At 40.3% G+C, this 27,716-nt stretch overlaps 2 protein-coding genes across 3 annotated transcripts; both read right to left on the reverse strand.

Moving 5' to 3' along the window:
• Positions 1-1,742: 1,742 nt before the first annotated feature.
• On the reverse strand, positions 1,743-16,483 carry fbxo25 (F-box protein 25). 2 transcript variants are annotated; one of them, XM_026945042.3, is made up of 11 exons: positions 16,341-16,483; positions 15,964-16,079; positions 12,877-12,980; positions 11,213-11,262; positions 11,016-11,108; positions 10,840-10,933; positions 9,822-10,006; positions 7,080-7,262; positions 5,521-5,664; positions 3,823-3,849; positions 1,743-2,594 (listed from the first exon to the last, which is right to left on the reverse strand). In XM_026945042.3, the coding sequence occupies exons 2-11, from the start codon at positions 16,077-16,079 to the stop codon at positions 2,505-2,507; spliced, it is 1,086 nt and encodes a 361-aa protein (XP_026800843.1). In that variant the 5' UTR covers positions 16,341-16,483; the 3' UTR covers positions 1,743-2,504. The 2 variants fall into 2 exon arrangements, with proteins under 2 accessions (XP_026800843.1, XP_026800844.1); XM_026945043.3 differs by lacking the exon at positions 3,823-3,849.
• Positions 16,484-19,382: 2,899 nt separating this feature from the next.
• fam110c (family with sequence similarity 110 member C) lies at positions 19,383-27,497 on the reverse strand. Its single transcript, XM_026945045.3, has 2 exons — positions 26,539-27,497; positions 19,383-23,451 (listed from the first exon to the last, which is right to left on the reverse strand). The coding sequence occupies exons 1-2, from the start codon at positions 27,296-27,298 to the stop codon at positions 23,246-23,248; spliced, it is 966 nt and encodes a 321-aa protein (XP_026800846.3). The 5' UTR covers positions 27,299-27,497; the 3' UTR covers positions 19,383-23,245.
• Between the last annotated feature and the right edge of the window lie 219 nt (positions 27,498-27,716).

Consider the following 27,716-nt stretch of genomic DNA (forward strand, 5'->3'; position numbering starts at 1 on the left):
CACCTCCTCAATCTGAAGCTGGCGAGGAGTGAAGCCAAACTGTGCTGAATAGTGTGTGGAGTTCCAGCTCTTTTCAGTGAGTCATGTCACTTGGCTCTTATTACTGAGCTGAACCAATACGATTCGATTCTTTTGAGTCATAAGCAGGTGTCCTGTTTAGAACAAAATAGCAAGGAGCTGATCGTGAGCCAAATGAGTCGATTCTTACTGGTGAACTGAGTCACACTGGAGCTGAAAGAGTCAACTCAGCTCACTACTTAGATTCGACTCTTTTGAGTCATAAGCAGTTGTCTGGTTTAGAACAAAATGGCAATGAGTTGCTTGGGAGCCAAAAGAGTTGACTCTTTTCAGTGATTCAAATCATTTAGCTCATCTCACTAAGTTGTCCGGTTTAGAACAAAACAGCAATGAGATGCTCGGGTGCCAAATGAGTCAGTTCTTATTGGTGAGCTGAGCCACTTGGGACCCAACACTTTCGACTCCCAAACGACTCAGCTCCCCAGTTAGAGTCAGCTCTTTCGAGTCATAAGCAGTGTAGAACAAAATAGCAATGAGTTGTTTGGGAGCCAAAAGAGTCAGCTCTTTTCAGTGAGTCAAATTATTTGGCTCATGAGCTGTTTGGACAGATGAAGGTGTGAAAGTTTTATCTGATTTAATTAATGAACAAACCCTGACCAGGAAGAAGCAGTTACTGATGCATGATGAATTCACAGTAAATAAACATCTCAAGGGGGGCATGGCGGCTTAGTGGTTAGCATGTTTGCCTTGCACCTCCAGGGTCAGGGGGTTTGATTTCCATCTCCGCATGTTGCTCCAGGTACTCCAGTTTCCTCCTGCAGTACAAAGACATGCATTGTAGGCTGACTGGCATCTCTAAATTGTCTGTGGAGTGTGTGTGTGTGTGTGTGTGTGCAATTGTGCCCTGTGATGGGTTGGTACACCGTCCAGGGTGTCCCCTGCCTTGTTCCCCGAGTCCCCTGGGATAGGCTCCTTGTGACCCTGTGTAGGATAAACATCTCGCATGTTGACGAGGCTTCCATGGAAGCATTTTGATTAAATTATACTGTGTGGTAGATAATTAGTACATCTACCAAAAAAAAAGGAGAAAAAATGGCTGACATATGTGAGTCTGCTCTCAACATTCACCTAAGAGTTGACTCAAAGAGTTGACTCGTTCATATACAACACATCACTAGTGCTGAGAGAGAAAGTGATTCAACTTTGACAAGAGCTTTGCAAAGTCCTTTTTAATCCATTGTTATAGATAAGTGTCATACAACGTCAGAAAGCTCATCAGCATATTTGTTTGAGACTCAGTTTGAGGCTAACAAGTGGCTATAAGCCTTTCTGACTTCCAGCTACATTAGCCGCATAGCTCTAGAGGAAAAGTTACCAAACGTTTTAGCTGATTTACAGTGAGAATTTTTTTTTTTTGCCAAACTCTTGCTAAGGTACGAGATAAAACAGCACAGCACCATGTTTGTGTCATCGTGTAGTTAACCATCACCACATACACTGCTATACACACCTGAACAGAAGACTCATTCTGCCTCACTTGTAATGGTGCTTTGGGATAAAAGCATCTGAATAAATGTGAATGTAATTACTAATTAGGTGAAGATTTGACTCAGGTGTGAAAACACTCACTGGCTTTCCAGCATGAGTATTAAGTAACACAAGCATGCAGTGATATAAGGCTAAGATTTCTGTCTTCTGCTAACACAATTAAACTGACAAGGAGATCATTTTCCCCATGAAAGGTTTAATCATCAAAGGTTTTTCATATTTTTAGCAAATCTTCATCAGTACCATCAAAGGCCACACTTCTGATTGGCCAACTTCATTGATTATTGACAGAAATGTTTCAGGAATATTAAAGAAATATTACAAAGTGCAAAAGAAAGAATATAAAATACATTAGCTCATAAATAGCAGTGCTTACATAATTATTTTTTGTTTTGAGAAAAGTGTATCATAAAAAGTCAAGTTTGATATGGCAAAAAGCAACTGGTACAAATGTACACTTTAGTGTCAAACACGTCAGATAAATGCACAACACAACGAAATAGCGACGAAATAACTCGACGCTACGGCTACGTTAACATGCATTCAGTTACTATGAAAAGCCTCGTTCTAATTCTTCCTGTCCCTCTCTCACTGTAGCATGCAGCAAAGCCTCTTTATTAACTCCACCCAACTATTCCACAGACCAGCACTGAACATAGTGAAAAAAAACCCAATGAAAACGAGAAACGAGAAAACTCTAACACCATGACATCTTTAGGATTAATAAGCCCTTAAAGTTTGGGTGAGGAAAAGAAGAATGCCAGTCGTTCAATAACGGCAAACACACAACAGGAATGTCGGCTCGCTCCCACACTGCTGCTAACGGGGAGGAGGAGAAGAGCGCAGTCTGGAGTCAGACACAAGGAAATCAGAGTCAGGAGTGAGAACTCAGGTGTTTATAGATTCAGTCCTTCACTGTGCAGCAGATGGTGTGAACTTCAGAACTTGAAGAGGTCTATGAAGTGCTGGGGTGAGACAGGTGTGAGGCAGCTGTCGGGGTCGTTGGCCGTGCAGGGGTGTCCCGAGTCCTGACAGAGAGAGCGAGAGAGAGAGAGAGAGAGAGGGCGAGAGAGAGAGAGAGAGAGAGAGAGAGAGCGAGGGCGAGAGAGAGAGAGCGAGAGAGAGAGAGAGAGAGAGAGAGAGAGAGAGAGAAGTGAAGACTCAACATTAATTTAATTTGAATTTATGTCATACTTTTTATCCATTTATAGTTACATTTAATGTTCATGAAACATGATCACTTTCACTACAGGAGCTCTAAACATTCATTCCCTCACCAGCTTCTCTTTTTTTCCCCTTCTTTTTAAGTTAATAAGACAATAACACACAGCTTGTCATGTTACAGAGAAACTGAAACTACTTTGTCCTGGGGACTTTTCTGTGGCAGAATATTTACTGACTGGTACAAAGCACTGACACTGAAGACTCCTTCCACAAATGCTAAATAAACGTCTCCTCACAGAAAACATCACCATATCAAACAGTTACACTCTTTTAACCAGTTTATTAGGTCTATGAGGAATTGTCTTGTAGCCGGAACTACTGTCAGAGCTGCTCTTATAGAAAATTAATCAATACCTTCCAATCAATTAGAATTGAGATATAACATTGCTGTGGTATAAAAATTGTGACTAAAATGAAACATGTGGCAACCAATCACAATTCACGGCCGCAATTAACGTGTTAGCTTTTATGTCATCAGAATGTAAAAGCAAAACGTAAACGTAACGTAAAAGCCCATGTTTTTACCCCACCAGCTACTTCTCATTATCTACCCTCTTCCACATACACAAAAGAACATGAGCTCATAGTTAGTGCTGCTGTGATTGACAGGGGAGAGAGAGAGAATGCCATCCGTCACTCCCAGAGAACCTAGCCATGGATGGCCGTGACATCATCAGGATTCGAACCTGCGATCACCCGACAAAAGGAAAAACTCTTTTCTGTTGTGCCGCAGTTACACATGCTATCCACAAAGGAAATGTTACATTAAACATTTATTATGGTACAGTAAGAACAGACACTGTGGAGTGGAATAAAAGTTTCAGTAAAGGGGTTACACAATAACAGCACAGTGAATGAGGATTCTAAACGAGGACGTGCGAGAGGGGCTGGAGTTCAGATGAAGTGTAAAGAGTTAAAACTGAGCATGATCAGAGAAAAATGAAGCAAAGATGAGGACAGATGGACGGGACAGTCAGTGCAGGACAAAAGAAATGAACACAAACACAAAGCGAACGATGACTCAGCCTGTACCTTAAAGAGCCAAGCCACATGTCGGTCCTTTAGGAGGGAAGAAGCCGGGGTGGAACAGTAAAGCAAACCAGCAGCAGAGCAAAAAAAGGGCAAAGGGCAAAGGTTAAAGGTCACAGAGGAGGACATTCTAGAGGACAGCATCACAGTGACTATGATTGGAGCTTGTATGAAAACACTACTGAGTGTGCTGTCCTGAAGATTTCCCCGTGCCAGAACACTTACTGACTGTTACACTTGTTAAGCACTGACACTGGAGACTCCTTCCATTAATGTTACTTAACTGTCTCCTTACAGAAAACTTCACCGTATCAACAATTACACATTTTTCTTCTTTAAATAACACTTCTTTTATCCATTATTAGCCTTAAATTATGTTCCTGTGCATATACAGCATATACTATAGCTGATATACTATAGCACTGTTATGAACAAGCACATTAATATAAACATGAGTTACTGTCAATACCTTCTGACCAATCAGAATCAAGAATTCAGCAACATTGCATTATAAGAGGAATAAAACACTCGGGGACATGCTGTTTATAGGACAATAATCCACAACTCTTTTCCTATAACAACACATCCCAAAGTGTATTAATAAGCTTATACCACAGCAATTTGCCATTGGTTATAATTTTTAATGTGTTAATGAACAACCCAACATACTTTTTAACCATTTATAGCAAGAATTAATGTTGTGGAAAGCGCACAAGTTAGTTCCTGTTATCATTAGGTTATAGCAGCTTTAAACAAGTCGTTCCCTCAATTTCTGGCCTCAATGTTTCTCTCTCTTAAGGCTTAAAACAAGTCAGTAACAAGCACTATTACATATACTAGCAAATGTAAAGTACATGAGAGGCTACAGAGTGCTTTCACTGTTCCCCAAGGGTCCTTTAGGTCTGCTTGGAACCCTCTCACCAAAGTCTGTTGCAGAGTTCAAGATATTTCTTTTAAAGGTTTGCCCAGAGGGACAAAGCAAAAAAATGGTTAAGGCTTCTACGCTTCTTTAACTAATTTTTGGACGAGGCCAAAACCATATAAATATTCACAACTGCCCTCTTCCACATACACACAGAAAAAAAACAGTACTCTGACAGTACATTCAAAATAACATCGCTATCATCTGTGAACTGAAGTCTAAACGATTTCATGAGCTAACCGATATATCAGTCAGGCCCTACTCACAAGTAACTTATATTATAATGTATTAAATTTGTGAATAAATCTTTGGTGAGGGGGCATGGTGGCTTAGTAGCTAGCATGTTTGCCACGGACCTCCAGGGCTGGGGGCTCGATTACCGCCTGTGCCCTGTGTGTACGGAGTTTGCATGTTCTCCCCGTGCTTCGGGGGGTTACTCCGGTTTCCTCCCCCAGTCCAAAGACATGTGTTGTAGGCTGATTGGCATCTCTAAATTGTCTGTAGTGTGTGAGTGTGCGATTGTGCCCTGCAATGGATTGGCACCCCGTCCAGGGTGTCCCCTCCCTTGTGCCCCAAGTCCCCTGGGATGGGCTCCTGGCTCCCTGCAACCCTGTTTAGGAAGTTACCCCAGAAGCTTGATATACTTATCCCAAAAGCCTCGTTCATCACTGCCTGCTGATCTCTATCAGGATATTTATGGCTATACTTCTCAAAGTAGTGCGTCATATTTAAAAATCTGATTCCATCTTGTGAGTCATTCCCAGCGCCTGAGTGTTTACCTTCCAGAAGAGAATGCTACAGTGTCTGCAGAAGTGGAGTGTGTCGCCGTACTGCTCCTTCTTTGGGTAGTACTTCTGCAGCGTGAAGAACATCAGCTTCCAGTCCACGTGGCCTTTCTCTGACATAATCAAGTGCCTGCAGAACTACACACACACACACACACACACACATACATTTACATTCACGTTTATGGCATTTGGCAGGCACAGCGTCTGTCACAGCGTTACTGAGAAACACAGCATTGCTCCTAAAATGCATCACGCCTCTGACTTTTCACCTACACTGCCATCTTGTGGATTTAGTAAAAATAACATCTCATCAGCACAGCACCCTTTAGAAATTTTATAAAAGACACACTGAGTAAACTGTTATGCAACAACACTGTCGAATTGTTGAATCTGATTCACCATAAGGGTGTTGATTAGTTTTCTCTAACAGCGGCTTTGACAGTAGTTCCGGCTGCAAGGCAAATCACAGCTTTATATTAATGCGCTCGTTCTAATATGTTACCGTTTCTATAGTAACAACTAATTCACAGGGGATTATATGTTCCACATAAACGGATAAAAAATGCGTGTAAGGTGACGTGTTCTGTAAGAAGATGTTTATTTAACGTTTACAGAAGGAGTCTCCAGTGTTGGCGCAGTCAGAGTTGTAACAGTCCCAGGTAAAGCTGTAAGTTTAAGTTTTCAGACACAGAGAAGTCTTTGGGGTTTGTGGATTCTTGGTAATATGACAAGCTGCATTTTTTTGTTTTATTAAAAGAAAGACAGGAAAAAGAAGAGACTGGTGAGGGAATTAATGTTTATAGCTGAAAAGTGATAACAGGAACGGACTTGCTTCACGAACGTTCCACAACATTAAATGTAACTATAAATAGGTAAAAAAAACAGACATGTCATACTTTAATTTTTTTTTTTATACTAAGCACAAAATTGTTAGCATTGGCAAATTTCTAAACAGTCCAGAACATGCTGTAAAATAATCCTCTTCGGGGTGGTAACTGTAACGTTTTGAGTCAGGCCACATCACGCCACCCAACCACTGATTAATTTCCTCTAACAGCACACACCCCACGTACTTTATTCCTTATTTAAATACAGAAGAGAGGAAAAGTTCCCAATCATCATATGTATTTGTGGTGGCTCTAGAGTTCTTTTAAGAAGAGGACAGTAGGGGTGGGAGGTATGACAAAAATATCCTGTCATATAATACTTAAAGGGATTTTCACGTGTAACGATATGAAAAAAAATACTCTCTTGGATTGAACAAGAAAAGAATATCAACAGGAACAAATCATAATAACTCTTAAACACAAGGAGAGGATGTGATGTGAACCACTTAACGTCTATTTACAGTGCCATCATAACAACTTTACTACAGCGCCTACAAATCAATTCACACACTCACACTGTGTCATGTGACTAACTTCTGCCTTTAGCCCCGCCTTCACTAATACACTAACACATCACTTAATACATATTTTTCCTTTATCTCTTTGTTCTGTCACCCTTTATTCCTTAAGTTTAAAAGATTTTTCCTGAAGCCTCTCTTTCACCTGTTTCTCAGCAAAGTGGAACTGGCACAGCTTCTTCCACAGCTGCCGGTCCTCACTGAGCATGTGCAGTGTGGGCGTGGCCTGTCCCAGGTTGATGATGTCACAGGCATCGCTGAACTTGTACAGGATGTTGTTCTGCATGTGTAGTGGAAGGTCACTCAGTGTCATGCCGTTGGAGATTCGCTGGAAACGGAACGAGCATTATTAGAAATAAAACAGCGTATTAACTAATCAGATAAACAAATACTTTAAGAGTTTAACAACATTAAGCTAAGCAATCCAGCTACCAAAACACACGACTGCACTGAGATTAGCAAACCTGGAATGTGTTTGTCATGCTGTAATTACGATAATTACAAAATGATGACTCTGATGTTCTACAAGTACCTGATCATTTGCTCATTTCTATGGAAGCGCTCACTCACAAAACTCTCAATGCTAAACTATTCATTTTGTCGTCAATACTAGATAATAATAGGGAATGTTAGACAAATATAGAGTTAAATCCTGACATTACACGCCTAAACATTTACACTATAGAAGCTGCTCTAATTGTTTCGGTTGTGTATGTTTATAACGTGATGTCAAAAACACTTTTTTAAAAGCCAGAAACTCGTAATTACTGGAATTCCAACATGACAGGAACCCACCATGTAAGGAATAAAACACAACGAGGCATGCTGTTACAGGAAAATGATCAACGACGCAGTGCTGTGATGCAGCCCGATGTGAAGTGGGTTTCCATTACTAACCCCAAGTTGAATATTTTCCAATTATAACATGTCCTAAAGAGTTTTATCTATCTTACCCCACAACAATTTGTCAAGAATTACAACGTTTACTTTATCCCTGACTGTTACAAAGTGTTGACACTGGAGACTCCTTCCAAAAACTTACTTTACCACCTCTTCACAGAAAACTTATTATAAAAATGATAACATATTAGAATGAACTCCTTAGCATAAACCCATGACTGGAAATACAGCTGGTACTACTATCCAAGCTGATGGTATAGAAAATTAATCATCACCTTCTGACCAATCAGATTCAAGCATTCAACAAAACAGTGGTACAAAAGTACTTAATCTAGCTGACCTTTACTGTACCCTGACATTAAGCAGCTAGCCAAGTTAATAGCAAGCTTGCTAACATAATGACATTTATTATACTGCTCAAAAAAATTAAAGGAACACTTTTTAATCAGAGTATAGCATCAAGTCAATTAAACTCCTGGGATATTGATCTGGTCAGTTAAGTAGCAGAGGGGGTTGTTAATCAGTTTCAGCTGCTTTGGTGATACCTGGACCCTACAGAGGTTGCACAGGCAGTCCAACTCCTCCAGGATGGCACATCAATACGTGCCATTGCCAGAAGGTTTGCTGTGTCTCCCAGCAGTCTCAAGAGCATGGAGGAGATTCCAGGAGACAGGCAGTTACTGTAGGAGAGCTGGACAGGGCCGTAGAAGGTCCTTAACCCATCAGCAGGACCGGTATCTGCTCCTTTGTGCAAGGAGGAACAGGATGAGCACTGCAAAATGACCTCCAGCAGGCCACTGGTGTGAATGTCTCTGACCAAACAATCAGAAACAGACTTCATGAGGGTGGCCTGAGGGCCCGACGTCCTCTAGTGGGCGCTGTGCTCACTCCCCGTCACCATGCAGCTCGATTGGCATTTGCCATTGAACACCAGAATTGGCAGGTCCGCCACTGGTGCCCTGTGCTTTTCACAGATGAGAGCAGGTTCACCCTGAGCACATGTGACAGATGTGAAAGGGTCTGGAGAAGCTGTGGAGAACGTTATGCTGCCTGTCACATCGTTCAGCATGACCGGTTTGGTGGTGGGTCAGTGATGGTCTGGGGAGGCATATCCATGGAGGGACGCACAGACCTCTACAGGCTAGACAACGGCACCCTGACTGCCGTTAGGTATTGGGATGAAATCCTTGGACCCAATGTCAGACCCTACGCTGGTGCGGTGGATCCTGGGTTCCTCCTGGTGCACGACAATACCCGGCTTCATGTGCCGAGAGTATGCAGGCAGCTCCTGGAGGATGAAGGAATTGATACCATTGAATGGCCCCCACGCTCGCCTGACCTAAATCCGATAGAACACCTCTGGGACATTATGTTTCGGTCCATCTGACGCCGCCAGGTTGCACCTCAGGCTGTCCAGGAGCTCAATGATGCCCTGGTCCAGATCTGGGAGGAAATACCCCAGGACACCATCCGTGGTCTCATTAGGAGCATGTCCCGACGTAGTCAGGCGTGCATACAAGCATGTGGGGGCCATACAAACTACTGAGTACCATTTTGAGTTGCTGCAATGAAATTTCAGCAAAATGGACTAGCCTGCTGCATCATTTTTTCACTTTGATTTTCAGGGTGTCTTTGAATTCAACCCTCTCTAGGTCGATAATTTTCATTTCTATCAAACAATGTGGCATCCTTTCGTTCCTAACACATTACCCAGTCCATATCAGTATAGATATCCAGCATGCTATTTTTCCCCATTGAGATCTGATGTGTTTTCAAAGTGTTCCTTTAATTTTTTTGAGCAGTGTATATTTATTATAGTTTGTAATTAAATCAGTGATTCATGATCAGTAGTACATCGATCCAAAGTAAGAAAAAAAAAAAGTTAAATTCCTTAACAAAGTCAGGATGTGCAACAATCTTGCAAAATCCTGCTCAGTCTGTTCAGATAATTTCACAAAGTCAACACACAAAAACACATACTCAATACCTTCGGGATCTGTAAATTGTTGAGCTGTTGTTGCCAGTTGTGAATGGTTTCCAGGCGGCAGAGCCAGATGTTGATGTTGCCTACAAGTACAGACTTGCCCACTTCACGGATGAGAGTCCCGAGAACTGAGCTGAGGTCCTGCAGCAAGGCTTTAATCAACCTTGGGTTCTGATGATCGTCCAGAGCTAAGCCCGTAAAAAAAAAATAAAATAACAAAACACGTTTTAAATTCGGAAAAAATATAAAAGAAATAAAAGTATTGCAATATCTACATTGTGGTTAGAACTGTATACAAAACTCTGCTTTAAAGAGGATGAGGTTATGGAGAATATGGAGCTACAGTGTGAGGGTTTAATTATTTGCTTTGAAAATATTTCGAGATTTTTTTTCTTTGTTTTTTTGTATTTTCTCCCTAATTTGGCCTCGGTCTGTTTCCACCCACCAGCCAGCTCTCCGCATTATACAACAGCTATCAGTTTTTCAAAAGCAAAACAAAATCACTCTTATTCCAGAGAGAAAACTTTGGCGAAAACTTCATTTTAAGAAGTGCTTAACTGGGTAATTTTTCCGTTCCAGTGTGATTTCAAGAAAGTATAGCCTAAACCTAAACATTTTCTCAACAGACCTTAATTCCTGTACAGAATTCGTCACACATGAAGATGCTGGGTTTTTTGAAAACCTGGGGGATTTTATGTGTAGAAAGTATTTTTCCTACAATTCTGCAAGAAACAAATCACACATCAAAGTAGAAGGATAATCTGAAAATGCTAAAGATAAATACACACAATTCTGGTTAAATGTTTGGTTTTATGTATGCGCTAGGCTTCCTGTAAGCAGAGAAGGCTATCATATGTACCTTACTTTTCTTTTATTTCATTCCAACCTGTTTGGCGTGTCTGAGCAGGAATGTAAAAAAATATAGCTTCTATTCAAATGAAAAATAAATCGTGTCTAATCCTTGGAAAGATGAACACTGTAAAAGGAAAGCCTAGTTTCTGGTTTCTGGCTCGTCTCTCACCCTTTCTCACGATCTTCTCCAGCACGTTGAAGTAGTTTTTCTGTGCAGCGCCGCTCAAAGACGTCAGCTGGGACTTAGCGATTAAATGCAGCAGCTACACAGACAGAAACGAGTCAGTGAGTGCGAGACAAAGCGATGTGGAAGGCTAGTTTTATAAAGGAAGGAGAACATCGTACTTTGACCACGTAGTTGAATCTGCGCACGTCCTGGATGGCGCTGGAAAAGTCCAACCTGTTAAAAGCTTCCCCCAGCGTACAGTAGCCGTGTCTCTACAAAACCACGACACACACGACACATAAAACACAGCTGACATGTTTATGGTCATTTGCTGACCTTTACGAAGGACCAGTGCAGTGTGGAACAGATGGCTCACCTCTCTCGTGCTCTCTTTCTGAACGTAGATCCACCGATCCTTGTATAGAACTAAACACAAACAGATTCATGCTGTGATTACGCTGCTGATTGTGGTATGAAGTGCATCAGTGAATGCTGGTAAGCAGCAGTGATTTTGACAAGAAAATGAGCCACGTGAAGGTTTTAGATAAATGCATAGTGAGTGAAAAGGCTGCAGGTTTCTTTTCTAAGTAGCTATTATGAGTAGGAGGACTTGATTTTGATGTTATTCTAAACCCTTATAAAAGACTAATACTGCCACGTATAATATACTTAATAATAACATAGACAATAATACACAATATATAATCAACCATAATATTTAGATATTTTCTTGGTCAAAAAATCAGTGAGGAGAAAAGAATCAGTGGCTTAGGAATAATTTGGTGAAAAATTGAACTTACACATTCAATAAGGCCCTGCTTTATTAAATTATTATTCACAGTGAGGTTGTATTCTCAAATCTGATTGGTCAGAAAGTGTTGATTCATTTTCCATAACAGTGGCTCTGACTGTAGTTCCGGGTGTAAGGTGAATCCCAGGTTTATTTTAATACGTTATCATTTCCATAGTAACAGCTAACACCCAGGGCCTTGTGAAGTTTTCTGTAAGAAGGCGTTTATTTAACATTTATGGAAGGAGTCTCCAGTGTGAGCGTTTTTTTTTTTATTTTTTTTTACAGTCAGTAAGGAAAGTCTTTAGGACTTTGTACTTTCCAGTTATCCTGTAACATTTCAAGCTGTTTTTGTCTTAATAACTTCAAGACAGAGAAACAAATAGAGGCTGCTAAGAGAATGATCGTTTCTATAGTAACAGCTAATTCACAAGGACTTCTATAGTGGATGCTTAACATAAACTAATACAGATCAAACTAATAAAAAAAAAGTGCTGTTATTTAACAAAGAAAAAAGTATGGTCGTTGACATGGGGAAATTTTCTGGAAGGAGACGTTTATTTAACATTTATGGAAGGAGTCTCCAGTGTCAGTGGTTTGTATGTCAGGAGTTTGTGGGGTTGGTTTTTCTCATTTTTCTGTAATGACAAGCTGCATTTTTTCCTTTTTGGCTGATTAACTGCACTTGGTGCACATGGAAAATTGTATGAATTTTTCGCAGGACTATTCCTTTATTTAAATTGCATCACACAGTGTAGCTGAAAAAATGCCGGTATGTCTGCATGCCTTTGGGGAATTGCACTGATAGGATAGCAGATGATTCCGGGCCAAATATGGGGAAGCTGTGGCAATGGCAAAATGTTTTGTTTGCAGCCAAATGTAAGGTTTCCACAACAGATAGAATCTGGGCCAAAAATGTCGAAATGAAACCGATTATATCCAGCGTGCAGGGTTATAAGTGGCGCAGCTGTATGTTCTGTTCCATCCCATGCCTGAGTTATTGAGATACTGAGATATTGAGATATTGAGGGTAAGTTGTGGCTGTTTTCTAGCTGGCAGGTTCGGATTATTTCATTCCACACTGGTATGTGAGCCAGATTAAAATGGTGAGCGTGCACCGGCACTCAGCCTTCACTCATCTGCTATCTGGCTTTACCATAAATGGTAAACCCAACTCATGCTAGAACAGGATATTTACAATCTTATACTAAGAGAAGTTTAGATCTATTACACTGACGGATGCGACTTACACTGTGATTTTGTGTTGTTGTTGACGTAGTCCTTTTTCCTTTTCTTGGCAGCTACTTCACACACATTTTCTGCGTACAAATTCTCTTTGTTTTCATTGTCGAGTCTGTAATAAAGACAAAAAGATGCAATGGATGTGAAAAATGAAAATGAACAGGATTATGAGTACAGGCAGCAAATCTTATTATCAGTCTCAGTTACTCAGAAATTAAAAAAATAAAAAACGAATGGTTATTTGATTATTGTTTTAAAACCCAGATGGGACAAAAAAGTAATTTTCCATTTGTTTCATTGTAAGTAACCGCAGATACAAAAACCAAACCATGATGTGTTTTTCTAAATGAATTAAAAAAAAAAAAAACATTAAATTGTAAAAGAAGCTAAAATAGAAAAATGATTTTCAGAACCCCGTGTGGCCGTAAATCATTAGGTCAAGGCCAGCCAATGAATCTTGCTTTTAGCTAGCTTTAGCTATGACGTTCGATCTAAATTCGAGAAGAGGATGAAAAATTCTATACCTAAACCTTTACATTTTGTACCAGCTTACTTTTTTAAATGTTGTAAAGATTTTCCTTTCTCCCGCCTGGATTTTGAAACATCAAATCAAATCATTTTTCATGTTTTTTTTATTTTTTTTTAATTTCTCTTAATGTTACGAAAAAGTACACTGGCCCTGGGAGCCCTCTATATTGAAATGATAGTCCCAGAATACATTTAGTTCACTTGCTACAGAAGGTTGCTTCCTCATACCATCTTCGTGAGTGTATCCTTGGGGTTACTGTCCTCATCTTGCTTACTAGAAGCCTGGATCTGGACCTTTAGAGCTTCTTTTTGGCACCGTCTATTGTAAAGCTTGTTACATAATGTCGTGGATGGTCTAAAAATTTGCACTTCCCAAAAAGTAGTTTCAAGTCTCACCCTTGCTTCAGTGAACAATTTCATTTGGATTCTGTAGATTTGTACCTAAGAACTGCTGCTGCTATCATAAAATCTGTCCTGTGCTCATCCCAGGACTCTTATTCACAATTAGCTCATACCAAAATCCTGTGAACAGACTTAGTCCTGTCTGAGTGTATAGCACACTGAATCGCAGTATTCAGTGTCACCCAGAAGAGGTCAGGTTCCATTTTACGTCTGGTTCCCCTCAAGACTTCTTTCTCATATCGTCTCTTAAATCGAGAGACTTTCCTTTCCACTGTTGCCAGATTTCTGCACAGCTGCTTCGTGAAAATATCTAGAGCTACACAAATCAAACTGAATCGAATAACGAAGACTAATTTGTTTTGCTGAAACTAAACACTTAATTAGCCATTAACATGAGCAGTGAAATGAAACACGGCATAAAAACATGTGGGCGTGTGCATACGTGTTTGTGGTAAAAGGGGAAAACAAGAATACTCATCAGTGTGCTGAATATAGGCATGTCCACGTGTCAAAACCTCCTCACTTCCTCTGTGTGCACACTCTTTCACATAGCCCAAATGCAACCTTACCTCCATTTCTGAGCCGTAATTACAGGTTATTATGCCACACTCAAGTCTGTCCAGGCTGATTCTACACAAAAGCACTTTGCTGCTACACAAAACCACATTTGTATACATGCATACACACTTTCGACTGTTTGTAGGAAAGTGGCTGGACCTCAAAAGGAGATATAGCTTGTTTTGTTTCTTTTATACTGAGTTAAGAAAGATGTGGAGTCAATGATATGATATGATATGATATGATATGATATGATATGATGGGTCAGAGTCCATTGTGTTTTACATGCCTAATAAAACATTAACTGGAGACTTGATCCCAAACTCAGGGGTTGTCATAGATCAGCGGTGATCAGAAGATTGTGAGTTTGCTGTATTTGTACTGCCAGAGAGCCACCTTGAATACTTGGATCATATCCTCTTTTAATTAGATGTTGCTTTGAATAAAAGTGTCTTCCTAATATTTGAGAAACAAAGGGTACTGTACCTTAACTGTACCTTTCCTTGTCAATGCCATGGTCCCCTTAAACATACATCTGTCATACCTTTAGTATGTATATATTGTACCTGGAAAGCTAAAAGCTAATTAAATGTATATATCGTACCTGGAAAGCTAAAAGCTAATTAAAGGTACAAGAATGGTCCTTAACAGAAATGCATCAGGATCAGATATTGCAAAACATAACATGAATTCAGTCCAAGGCTGCACCAGATATAGTTATATAGACATAATATAGACATATCAGAGAGAATTTCACAACAACGTACAGCAGGTTAAACAGGATCATGCGATAAAAACAATAGCCCACATTAACAACAACCAGTGACCTTTCAGCAAAGCACGTGTGGGAGTTGCTCTAATGTCAGTGGTGCGGAAATATTTCACACTAAAGGGAAGAAAAGATTCTAGAAATGTTCATGTCGACTGTATTTTTTGTTATGATTGATTTTATTATGCTAATACATTTACATTTACGGCATTTGACAGACGCCCTTATCCAGAGCGACTTACAATTATCTCATTATACTTTATATTTCTGCAATTTTTAAGTAAGGTAATCATTTTACATTTTTTTTATTTTAAAGCTTAGTAACAAAACATCAGATGGGTTTCGATACGGGTTGATAGTCACAGCTTTAGGATCAGTATCGGATGAAAAAAAGTGAAATTGGAAGTGAAATCTCTAGTCTTCAAGCTCCAAGGTCCAAGCTTGATGTACCTTAAATCATTTTTAAAAGGTACGCTACATACATAGTAAAGGTACACAAGATGTAATTGTACAGTGACAAAGAAAGGTGCAGTTTAGAGTAATGTAATGTAAATGCAGTGACCTCATTTAGGCTTCTCTGCATTCTTTATGCATTTATGTACTATATATATATATATATGTATATATATATATATTGTACATAATATATATACATATATATTTATGCACTTATGTGCAATACATACATGTGTGTATGTGTGTATATATAAGTATATAATTATATATAATTATGTGACAAATAAAAATTTTGAATCTTATGCATGCAAAAATGAATATTCCATGAACATCCAGAAGAATAGCAAAAGCTATTTTAGTAAAAACTAAGCAGGACTCTTACTCTTCCAGCTGAAATTCTTTGCTGTTAGCCCCAAAAAACTCGAAGGGTTTCCATCCATCCTCGGTTTTGATCCAACTCCAGCCAGGAGATCTCCAATCTTGGCCCAAGAACGGCATCTTCAGCATTATCCACAAACAAGACACACATAACAGACATGAAACTACATGATTACAGCTGCCAAAAAGAACGTCGATCACATCTGTCCAGCTGTGTAAATGCTGATGTTGTTGTTTGTTTATGTAACAGCTGGTTTTTGCTTTGTGTCTCTCTTCAGATGTCATCATCTAAACCAGATAAATATTATACAACATGCACAACGCTGTATCAGGACACATGCATGAGATTTAACAACAACCCAATGATAAAACTTGTCTCACCGCGATTCCTCTTTGTTGCTGGACGAAATTTCTTCTCTCTTCCCTCTAATATTGACGGAAGTAAACAGTCTGTACAGCGGAATGTGGAACGCCTCTACGCGCTCCCTGATTGGTCGACGCGTTTGTGTTTATTTTTGTTGCTACCCGGCATTCTTTGCTCTGATTGGCTCCCGGAGATGTCACTCATTCTCAGTTTTCGCCTCTGTGTTTTGTTAAGGCGGCTTCCAACACGTGACTAAGAACCGCACATGTTTCCAGTGGGTTTTTTTTTTTTTTTTTGGTGGGAGAAAGGGGATGAAAAGAACCAGAAGAAACGTGAATGTGTGCTATTCACTGCAGAAAAATGATGGACAGCTTCAGCCAGCCAGCTATTATGAGAGAACATAGGAAAGTGAGCAGTTACAGTCAATGACTGTAGTGTTGAATATTTGGAGTAAATGCAACCATTTGGTTCAGTGTGTGTGTGTGTGTGTGTGTGTGTGTGTGTGTGTAGCAGTGTGTGTTCATTGGTAGCACAGGATGATGATCCAAGAGCAATATTTTGTGTTTAATTTATAACCATACTGCCACCTAGACTCTGGACTCATACACTGTAAGGCCAAAGGTTTGTGTACACCTGATCATCACACTCATATGTGATGCTTCCTCAAACAACAAGCTGGAAGCACACAATTGTATAGAATGTCTTTGCATGCTGTAGCATTACAATTTCCCTTCACTATCCAAGCATATGTTTCAGCAATGCAATGCCCCTGTGGACAAAGCGAGCTCCATGAAGACATGGTGTGTGAAGGTTGGTGTGGAAGAACTCGAGTGTCCTGCACAGAGCCCTGACCTCACCCCCACTGAACACCTTTGGGATGAACTGGAACACCGACTGCACCCCAGACCTCCTCACCCAACATCAGTACCTGATCTCACTAATGCTCTTGTGGCTGAATAGGAGAAAAAGCCATTAATTTATCACATATACATTACAGTACAGTGAAAGTTCTGTACAGGCTTGAACCAGCAAATCCCCACAACCACACTCCAGAATCTAGTAAAAAGCCTTTCCAGAAGTGTGGAGGTTATTATAACAGCAAAAGGGGACTAAATCTGGAATGGGATGTTCAACAAACACACATGGGTGTGATGATCAGGTTCTGGTCACAAGCTTTTGGCCATATAATGTAATAAGTGTTAAATTTTAACTAAGCATCATTACACATAGTCTTATATCCTGTCCTTGACCTGTACACATATTCTTCAACTGCACAGCCCCCAAAAGACATTTTATAAAGACATTATAAAATATTTGTAACGATGAACACATGCTGGTGCTATTATGGCTTATAACGTTTAACCCCGTATTATACCACAATGCTGTTGAATTCTCAAATCTGATTTGTCCTAAGGTTTTGATTAATTTTTTACAACAGTAGCCCTAACAATAATTCCAGCTGCAAATCACAGGTTTATATGAATGTGTTCATTCTGATATATTAGCGTTTATAGTTATACAGGTATGGAGGATGCATAGTAAAGGTACACAAGATGTAATTGTACAGTGACAAAGAAAGGTGCAGTTTAGAATTTTTTTTTTTTTCCTTAGAGTAATGTAATGTAAATGCAGTGACCTCATTCAGGCTTCTGTGCATTCTTTATGCATTTATGTACAATATATATATGTATATATATTTATGCATTTATGTACAATACATACATGTGTGTGCATGTGTGTGTATATATATATATATACATATACACACACACACACATACTTTCTGCACATATATTTAATATTTCTTATTCTTTACTCATTTCTGATTTTTTTTTTTTTTTTGCACAGTCTAAAGAGGAGTAGGCCAGGTTCTCATTTCACATCACATAAACTGATTTTTATGTATTCTATAAGGGGGCATTTATTTAGTGTTTTGGAAGGAGTCTCCAGTATCAGCACTTTGTAACAGTCAGAGGTAAAAACCATGATTTTATGTTTTCCAGGACAGACGAGTTTGTGTTTCTGATGTCTCGATAACAGGACGCTGCATTTTTTTGTCTTATTATCTTTCAGAGAGAAAACAAAAAAGACAGGCTGGTGAGGAAATGACTGTTTATAGCTGCTACAACACAAGATATAACAAGAACTGACTTGCTTTGTGGATGTTTCACAACACTAAATGGGTGGTAAAAAGTATGTTTTCTTTAATTAAAATCTATTCCACAGTGATGTTCCACAACATAAAATATAACTATAAATGGATAAAAAATGACATGTCATTCATTAAAATGTTTTAAAAAATGTAATTTTTGGCAAGTTGCTGTAGTAAAAGAGGACCAAAACACGTCACAGCATACAGTTATAGGAAAATACACAAATCCAGGGTGGTAACAGGAACTCCACATCACATTGAGCCACATCACACCACCTTGTTGTTGATTATTTTCCTATAACAGCAAGCCCCCAAGTGCTTTATACTATGAATCACTCAGTAACTAGAGTGAAACAAGAGGTGTAACAAGATTCAAAGCTTTATGGATAATGGATATAAAACAATATAGGTCTAGAGATGTTGCATTAAAAAGATTATGACTGATTATTAGACAGGAAATCTATTAGTCCCGATGTAAGCTCTCTAGCTGAAAAATAGAAAATATAAAACTCTGACTTAGCACTGCTTTTGGCCCTTGACTGAGTCCATCGTGTGTGTTTCTACTTGTGAAGACAATATCAGATGTTATTTAATAGTATGTACAGAAAATCTGGACAGGTATGACTTACCTATTGCTGATAAAACAGACAGAAAGACAAACCCCTGTTAAGAGCGTGTGTATCTCTGCCTGGATATGTCTGAGCCTGTGATTTCACAATGATTAGTGACCTAGGGCTATATTTTTACCCACTTCTCCTTCTTTTATTGAAGTCTGCATTTCAATAGAATTTATTCAAACAAACCATTTTTTTACAGGGAGGATTTTATACACAATACTTTAGGACCTTTTATACAATGAAAGCAAGTAAGAAGTAATACATCAGGTAAATCTTTCACTCACACCTCATTGTGTTCACTGTGGGATTTATTTCAAAGCATGTTCAGTCATGAAAATTTTAGCAACACATTACTTTTGCATTTAAATAGTGTAAACCAAACAGTGTCGATGAACAGTGTCAGTACAAGTGCCAAGTAAGTCTTTATGTATAATCGTGTAGGTGTGAGCACACACATGGGCTGGGCTTTCTTTCTTCCTCAACAGATATTACGCAATGTAAAAGTAAACACCGTTCATGCAGGGTCATATTCTTCCATATTCCAGAGACACAAAATTACTGTGTGTTGAACTTCAGTCTGTTAGTTGTCTAGTTTTGCAGTGTCCAACGTAAAATCATGTTTAGTGTTAGACATATATTTAGTGCAAAAGTCTTGAAAAAAAAGAAAACAGTGTGTATAACAGCTTATTTGGCTAGGAAGTGCTGATTTCTTTATATTCAAAATAAAAAGCTATATGACATTCATGCAATAAAAGTAACAAGGATTTTTCACATTTTCCAGCTATCGGTATTTTATGACGTGACCAGAGCACTTTATTTTTGGCCAAACCTCAGCAAAAGGTCGTTATTTATTCCAAGTATTTGTTAAATAGCTAAGCTGACATACTGATAGATATGTCCTTAAGAGCTCAGTGAATTTAACTGACATAAAGACTTTAAAAAAAGGTGGGTAATTTGAAGACAGAAAACGCAGTGGAAGAGCCAAAAGCTGTGGATTTTAAAGGTCATTTCCTTAATGGGCAGAAAGAAAACGCAGTCAAATGTTTGCTCAGCGTCTGGCACCAAAAATGAAAGCTTGGGGTATGAGAAGAAGTCTTGTAGAGTGTGCTGCAGCGAAAAAGCCTTTTTTGTAGAAAGACAAAGCAGGAGATGATATAGTTCACCAAACAACATAAAGCGTAGCAGAGGTATGATACGTGCACAAAGCAATTTCATGCTTATTATACACACTCACCGGCCACTTTAATAGGAACACCTGTACGCCTGCTCATTCATGCAATTATCCAGTTAACCAATCACGTGGCAGGAGCGCACTGCAGCAGTGTATAGAGTCATGCAGATACAGGTCAAGAGCTTCAGACCATGTCCACCTCAAACATCAGGGGAAAAAAATCTCAGTGATCTCAGTGGCTTTGACCGTGGCATGGTTGTTGTTGTTGGTTTGAGTATTTCAGAAACTGCTGATCTCCTGAGATTTTCTCTAGGGTTTACACTGAGTGGTGCGAAAAACAAAAAACATCCACTGAACAGCAGTTCACTTGTGTTTGCAAGAAAATTATGTTTAAAGCAACTCGTGGCAGTAGTACATGTTTAAGTGCTGCTTTCATTTTAATGGCTGTAATAATTAAAAAAATCTTTATAATATTACAATAAATGCAAATTAATATAAAGCATGAGAAGACATCTTGCAGTGTGAGTTGCAGATATGAAGCATTTTATGCAGAAATACAAAGAAAAAGAGACTGTAGTACACTGGAATAAGAAGAAAGTGCATAAAGCATGACCAGCTAGCAGAAGCAGAAGAAGTCTTATGGAACAATGAGTCCATACTGAAGTTTTTTTTTCATTCACAAAGGTATATCAGAAGAAGAGTTGTTGAGAAAGGCATCAGTGTGAGGAGTCTCTTAGGCGGGCTAGTTGCACACTGATGTAGAGGATGTCGTAAAACGTATTATACCACAGTGCCCTTGAATTCTCGAATCTGATTGGTCAGAAGGTGTTGATTAATATTCTATAACAGCAGCTCTGACAGTAGTGCTGGCTCTAATTCAAATCACAGGTTTATTTTAATGCATTTGTTCTAAAATTTCCATAGTAACAACTTACACAGAGTCTTGTATTGCAGACGCTCCACAGAATCTAAACACATTTTAAAAACTGTGATTTAACAAAGAAGAGCGTATATTTTTTAATATAGTGACGCTTTCTGTAAGGAGTTGTTTATTGAACCTTTATGGAAGGAGTCTCCAGTTTCAGCTTTTTGTGTAACAGTCAGTAAGTTACTGGCATAAAAAAAAGTCTTCATGACAGACAGCTATGCGCTTGGTTTCTTAGTAACATGAGAGAGAGAGGAAAACAGCGAGGCTGGTGAAGGAATGAGAGTTTCTGGCTTCTAGCGTAAGTGATAACAGGAACTAACTTGTCCTGTGGACATTAAACAAGATCAAATGTAGCTATAAGCAGATACAAAGAATGATATTTCACTCTTGTTGACAAATTGCTGTAGTATAAGAGGAAGAAAACACTCCAGGAATGCCCTCATAGGAAAATAATCCTCAGCCACATCACACCACCCCATCATTGATTATTTTCCTATAACAGCACACCCCCCTAAGTGTTTTATTCCTTATTTATTAACAAACCTCACTGTAACCATAATTAAGACCTAACTGTAGTTGATAGAAACCTCTATATAACTGTGTGATTTTAATAAATCCATGTAATTATTTATATATTCATATTTATTTCTACTTCTTCCTATTGATATATAGTATTTTTTCAAGCTATGGTTGCTGTCAGGCTAAACGGCATAAATGACATTTTCTTAGGTGGCCTAAGACTTTTGCCACACAGGAAGACCTAAAATTGTTGAACAGGAAATAACACACACACATCTATAAATATATACACTGGTATATACTAGTATTTTGTTCCTGTACACTGTTACACTCTGATACAATATGAAAATACTTTGTGTTAATGAGATTCTGACATCATTTTTGATAAATTAAGACATATGTGGAACCACGTTCCCTTTAAAAAAAATACTGAGAAAGAGGAAACGCGCAGCACTGGAGTTACAAAGAGGGCAGATGTCCAAATAACAGACGAGTGGTGTTATTTCCGAAGCTTCTTAAAAAAATATAGATATCTCTAACAAAATATGTGTTAAATTATCAGCAGAGGTACCAACATCTAGGGTTTAGTCATAGGATTTACGATTTTTGACCTGGGAGACACCTGAAAAGTTCACTTTTCAGTTTTTCAGGTTTTCATATTTTTTCAGCCCAAACGTGAATAAAATTCACCAGGCGGAAAAGCAGATTCACTGAAGGGGAAAGAACAGGGGATGTGAAAGATACTCGCTCGTGGTAGCAGGTCTCCACGAAAGTGTGTATTTTGTTTGCTCTGCTACTTTAACCACACTTTTACAGTTACAGGCCTGAGTGGCTATTGGTGCTGTTCTACTATAGTGAACTTCAAACATTCGTGCAACATTTTGGACTGAAATCGCAGCACAGCAACAACAGCGGACAACAGCAGTAGCTTAGCAACAAGCTAGCCGGCTAACAACAGATATATGAGTGATAACTCTAATGTTGATGATTGCCCTCTCAAAACAGTGATTAGTATGGCCAATGTTATAGATTTAACCAAGTACTGTATCTGTATATTAACTGATCTAAAGCTAGTACAGCTATAACCTCATTTAAATGTAGAGGAGGGGCACTTAACACTGTTCACAGTGAGCGGCCATGTTGAGTTGACCTCACTTTCTAAACAGGGGAAGGAACTGGTAGTTGAGAAGACGACCCCAATTTGACGAGTTGAAATTGCAAGTTGAGGGGACGTTTTCTGTGGCTTTTACTAGTTGTAGGCAGGGAATTACAAGTTGCAACGTCAGCTCGAATGCAGCATTTATCTAGGACCTGTGAATTGACAAACCTTGGTGTTGTGAGCGAACAGAAAACAAGATATCTGGTCGATAAAAGTGCAGGGTAGAATGTTTCTCATTTATGCTCTTAGCATGAAAACGTCACGGAGCTGAAGACGGTCTATGACACATCTCCATTTCTTCACGAGTACACAGCAAACATGCCAGTACTGCATTACTACCTGGTATTAGTGTTCAAAGGTGTTCAGGATTTTGTGACTAATCCAGATCTCGCAACGTTTTCCCAGACTGACTTGCGTTTCTGCAGCTGTACAGCCACTTGATCACTCGAGCGTTGCGCTCTATCACGGATGAACCTTGTTGGCGAGTCTCTTTCACTTCTTCCTCTTGAAGCCCATCAATGTCACCGCTGGCGTGTGAAATCTCACTGTCTGACATAGCCATGCTTACGCTCCGGATCTTTGCTGTGAGACACCACAAAATATCGTTACCATGCACCCTGTTATAGATATACTACATACTTATACAAAGAATGTTTGAGGGGGAAAAAAATCCAATTCACATATTATCCATCTCAAATTTAGTAAAACTCACTGTCACTCTTAGGGTTCTCCACAGGTTCTTTAAGGGTTTATTGGGTAATTAAGAGTGCTTACCTCCCAGAAATATGTGGAACCCCCTTTAATAGGATTTAAGTCCCAACACTTAAAAGTTGTGAAATTTCGAATAGTGTTGCTTATATACAGTATATACACACACTTACGACGAAGCACTGGGTTGGGATGGGGTGAGGTGTCTGGAGAAAAAAAAAAAGATCTATCTACACTCTTAGAAAACGGGTTCTTCAAGGGTACTTCAAGGGACTCTTTGAATAGTTAAGGGCTATTAGCTTCCTAGAAGGGTTCCAGTTTGATAACCACTGTGTTGTAGGGTTCTACATAAAGTCTCTTTAACACTGTGTGTTTTTACTGGTCTGTTATTATTACTTGTCACGCTGTACAACACGACCCCAGCAGACTGATGTGTGTACTCCATGTACGATGAAGATCCTCTACCGATGGATCGGCGATTAAATAAAATTCCTGCATTCTGTATACGTCAATCAGTGCAGAAACCTCAAGTCCTGGGTATGATGATAGAGACACAACATTTTAAACGGTGAATAGGACGTGTTTGTAGCTGTACGCTGCTGGGTAAAACGTGGAATGCCCATTCTTCGACACGAGCATGAGGTAATAAACATATGCTTTTCTGTACATTAGCATGCATGGTAGATTTTCAGCTCGCTGTACGAGCGGTCAGACCTGTAGGCTGGTAACGTTATATTAATTAATGTCACTATTTTAAATTATAGATTGCTCAAGCATTAAATATTTCATTTTGCATTTTGCCTGATCCTATGGCTTCACAGCACAGCGTCACAGCTTCATGAGCATTACTGCAGCGCTCACACTCTGAGATTTTAGGGAAAAAAAATAATTCGGACAGTTTGTCATCACCTCTGTTTGGTCTCAGTGTCACTAAATCGGACGTCGGTGAGGACATCACATTATGCCTTCTAAGACCTGTCCCTGTCCCTGTTTCTCTCCGTCTCCCTCTGTGTCTTTCTTTGTCGCCTCTGTGCTTGTCTTTGTCCTGTCTCTGTCTCTCTGTCCCTGTCTCCCTGTTTCACTCTGTCTCTGTCCCTGTCTCCCTCTGTCTCTTTTCCTATCTCTCTGTCTTTGTCCCTATCTCTCTCTGTCTCTCTTCTTTTCTCTCTGTCTCTGTTACTATCTCCCTGTCTCTGTTCTCTCTGTTTCTGTTTCTATCTCTCTGTCCGTCTCCTCTGTCTCTGTCCCTGTCTCCATCTCTCCATCCCTGTCTCCCTCTGTCTCTGTCTGCTTCTGTCTCTGTCCCTGTCTCTGTCTCCCTCTGTCTCTGTCTGTCTCTGTCCCTCCCTCCCTCCCTCTGTCTGTCCCTCCCTCCCTCTGTCTCTGTCCCTGTCTCTGTCTGTCTCTGTCCCTCCCTCCCTCCCTCCCTCCGTTTCTCTCTGTCTCTCTCTGTTCCTATAATATTATATTAATTTCTGTGTAAAATTCTTTTTTTTTAATGGACACATTTGACCTCATCCTATGCCGTTCTCCTATTGGTGGCTTTTAGATGAGTATCGTAGCAGTGCGCACATCGTGAAATTTTAGTCAAAAGATTTGAACGGTTTGTTGTCGGCTCTCTCTGATCACAGTGGCACAGTGTCGGTGAGGACAATCTTATCTCATAACCAGTGATTCTGATTACGATGGGCAAGTTTTGTCTGCAACAGCAAAATGGGGCTGAAAATCATACAGTGTCCACCGGCGTAAGATTTCCTCAACTGAGGGATGACAGAAGTCGTAGTCTGTTTGTTCAGGCCCCCTAGTGGTGTGGACGCCGACATCTACAGTCTGTGCAAATGTAGCTTTTGTATGAAAAAATAGTGATGATATTAACAAAAGCTGCATGTCAGCTATCAGAGTAATAAGTTATCTATCTGCATATGAAATGTGAGCTTTCTTTGTCTCAGTGTTGTGGAGCTCTCAATAACTGGACAGACGTGTCACCTCAGGACTGCCTGACTTCCAAACGTAACGTGGCCTAGTTTTTTGGGAGATCACAACCCAAATAATTTTATCATCAGAAAAACTGTGTTCCAACAAAGTCACAATAAAATCCAGCTGAGGGGTAGAAACAACGGTTCTATCATTTAGTAAAATGAAATCCGTTTTTTAAACCGGGATCTATTTTGGTGCATGGCTGTCTTTTATGTGAGTAGTCACTGGTGTGTAGTGCTTACATTTTGGGACAGTAAGACTTACTTTAAATAAGTGAGAAAAAAAAAACCAGGAAGTGACTCTATTCTGCTGTTTGAACAAAGTTAAGAGTTCTAGATTTGACCTTTTTCTAAGAGTGTAGTGTTGCCTGGCCCCTGATCTGGTTCTGGCTGCAGGGACGAAGCTGGAAGGAGCCTTTAAGGGGCATGTGAGTCAGTATTTACACAAGGCCCAGAAATGATTAATTATAAGACTTTTGATTAGCAGTTTCAAAGCTGTATGTGGAAGCCGGGAGAAAGTTCCATTATGCATCATATTTTACTTTAACAAAACAACAAACATAGTTATCTGTGAAATCTGAAGGATAACCCTGGATTTTATTTATCCATAAATCTATCCATTGTCTGTAACGCTTATCCTAGACAGGGTCATGGGGGAGCATCGAAGGAGCTCAGGGCAGAAGGTGGGGGACACCCTGGACGGGGCGCCAACCCACTGTAGGGTGCAACTGCACACACATTCACACACCAAGAACAAGCTGGATATGCCAATCAGCCTGCAGTGCATGTCTTTGGACTGGGGAGGAAACCGGAGTTCCCAGAGGAAACCCCTGAAGCAGGAGGAGAACATGCACTCAAACCCCAAACCCAGGAGGTGTGAGGCAAACGTGCCCCCAGGATTTATTAATGCATTAATTCATTAATTTATTTATGTATAAAAAATGTATTAAACTTCATGTGATGAACATCTGGTGCAAATCCCTACCGTAGGAAAGCTCACGCTCATCCGAGCGCGAGGAGAAGTTTTCTTTGCCCAGGGACTCCAGGACGTCGCTCTCGAGGCCGCAGTATTTAAAAAACGCGTCGAAATCGGCGAAGTTTTTGGAGTAGCGCGAGCTGATGTCAGAGTGCGAGCGCGACACCCCCTTCCTCGCGCGCTCCGACTCGGACCCTCCTCCTGCAATGGCTCTCCTCGCCACGTTCACGCGCTCGGGGCGCCGCCGCACCGGGCCGTTATCCTTATCGTTGTCTTGATCTTGATCTTGATCGTCCTTGTCCGCGTGAGGCTGGTCCGAGTCGGAGGAACTTTCAGCGCTCTGACCCGCGGAGACCGGAGCGCCCGCGCTGTTTCTCTCTCTCAGGGATTTGAGTAATGTCCGTTTGCGCCGGTAGATCCCTCCCGGTGATCCTCTCTGCAGGTCGCACTTCTGTCTGTACAGTAAGATCGAGTCCGGTCGCTTCTTGGAGCTGTTCCTCTTCACGGAGTTTCCTTCCTGTTCGGAAGCAGGTGTCCCGGAAGCAGGTGCGCTCCGCTCGGTGGACCCTCGGCCACAGGGGGAACCTGTCCCGGTAACCGGCTCCGGGCCGGAGGGTGAACTCGTCACCTGTGGGCTCTTGACGTACTTAGGCTTGGTAGCCGCGAGCCTCTCCGCTGCGCTCGCGCGCCCGTTGCTCTCGCGCTCCAGCTCCATCTGCTTCCTCAGGTACTCGGGCCCCTTTTCCAGAATCCGCGACGCGCCCAGCATTGTGCAGATCTCACCTTTTGCTCAGTCACACACACACTCACTCACACACACACACACACACTCGGCTATACTATTACAAACGAGCTAAAAGGGTTAAAAGCCACCGGGACTCTCAGTCAGTTACAGATGTGGAATTTGTACTGGGAGAGTCGGTCCTGTTACAACACGTTACAGCTCTGCACCGAGCACGCGCTTTTCACACACACACACACACCTTTACCTGGGATTTTTTTCCCCACCTATCACACACTCTTACCTTACACGTGCCTCTTCCTCCTCTCTGCTCCTCCTGCCTTTTCTTACACACTTATTACTCAGTATTTTACAGTAATGCAGTGTTCAAAACACACAGGAAATCAGTGACACAAACCTCTCACTCTCTACATCCCAGTGTCCCTGTACCAAATATTACATACTT

Source organism: Pangasianodon hypophthalmus, chromosome 16, assembly GCF_027358585.1.
Source record: "Pangasianodon hypophthalmus isolate fPanHyp1 chromosome 16, fPanHyp1.pri, whole genome shotgun sequence".
NCBI lineage: Eukaryota > Metazoa > Chordata > Actinopteri > Siluriformes > Pangasiidae > Pangasianodon > Pangasianodon hypophthalmus.

Excerpts from the sequence above, each read along its gene's own strand:
- fam110c (XM_026945045.3), bottom strand. The coding sequence starts at position 27,298 with ATGCTGGGCGCGTCGCGGATTCTGGAAAAGGGGCCCGAGTACCTGAGG. Across the intron at positions 23,452-26,538 it reads TGAGCGTGAGCTTTCCTACG|CAAAGATCCGGAGCGTAAGC; the intron begins GTAGGGATTTGC and ends GGTGTCTCACAG.
- fbxo25 (XM_026945042.3), bottom strand. The coding sequence starts at position 16,079 with ATGCCGTTCTTGGGCCAAGATTGGAGATCTCCTGGCTGGAGTTGGATC. Across the intron at positions 10,007-10,839 it reads GGAGAAGATCGTGAGAAAGG|CTCTGGACGATCATCAGAAC; the intron begins GTGAGAGACGAG and ends TTACGGGCTTAG. Across the intron at positions 5,665-7,079 it reads TCCACTTTGCTGAGAAACAG|TTCTGCAGGCACTTGATTAT; the intron begins GTGAAAGAGAGG and ends GTGTGTGTGTAG.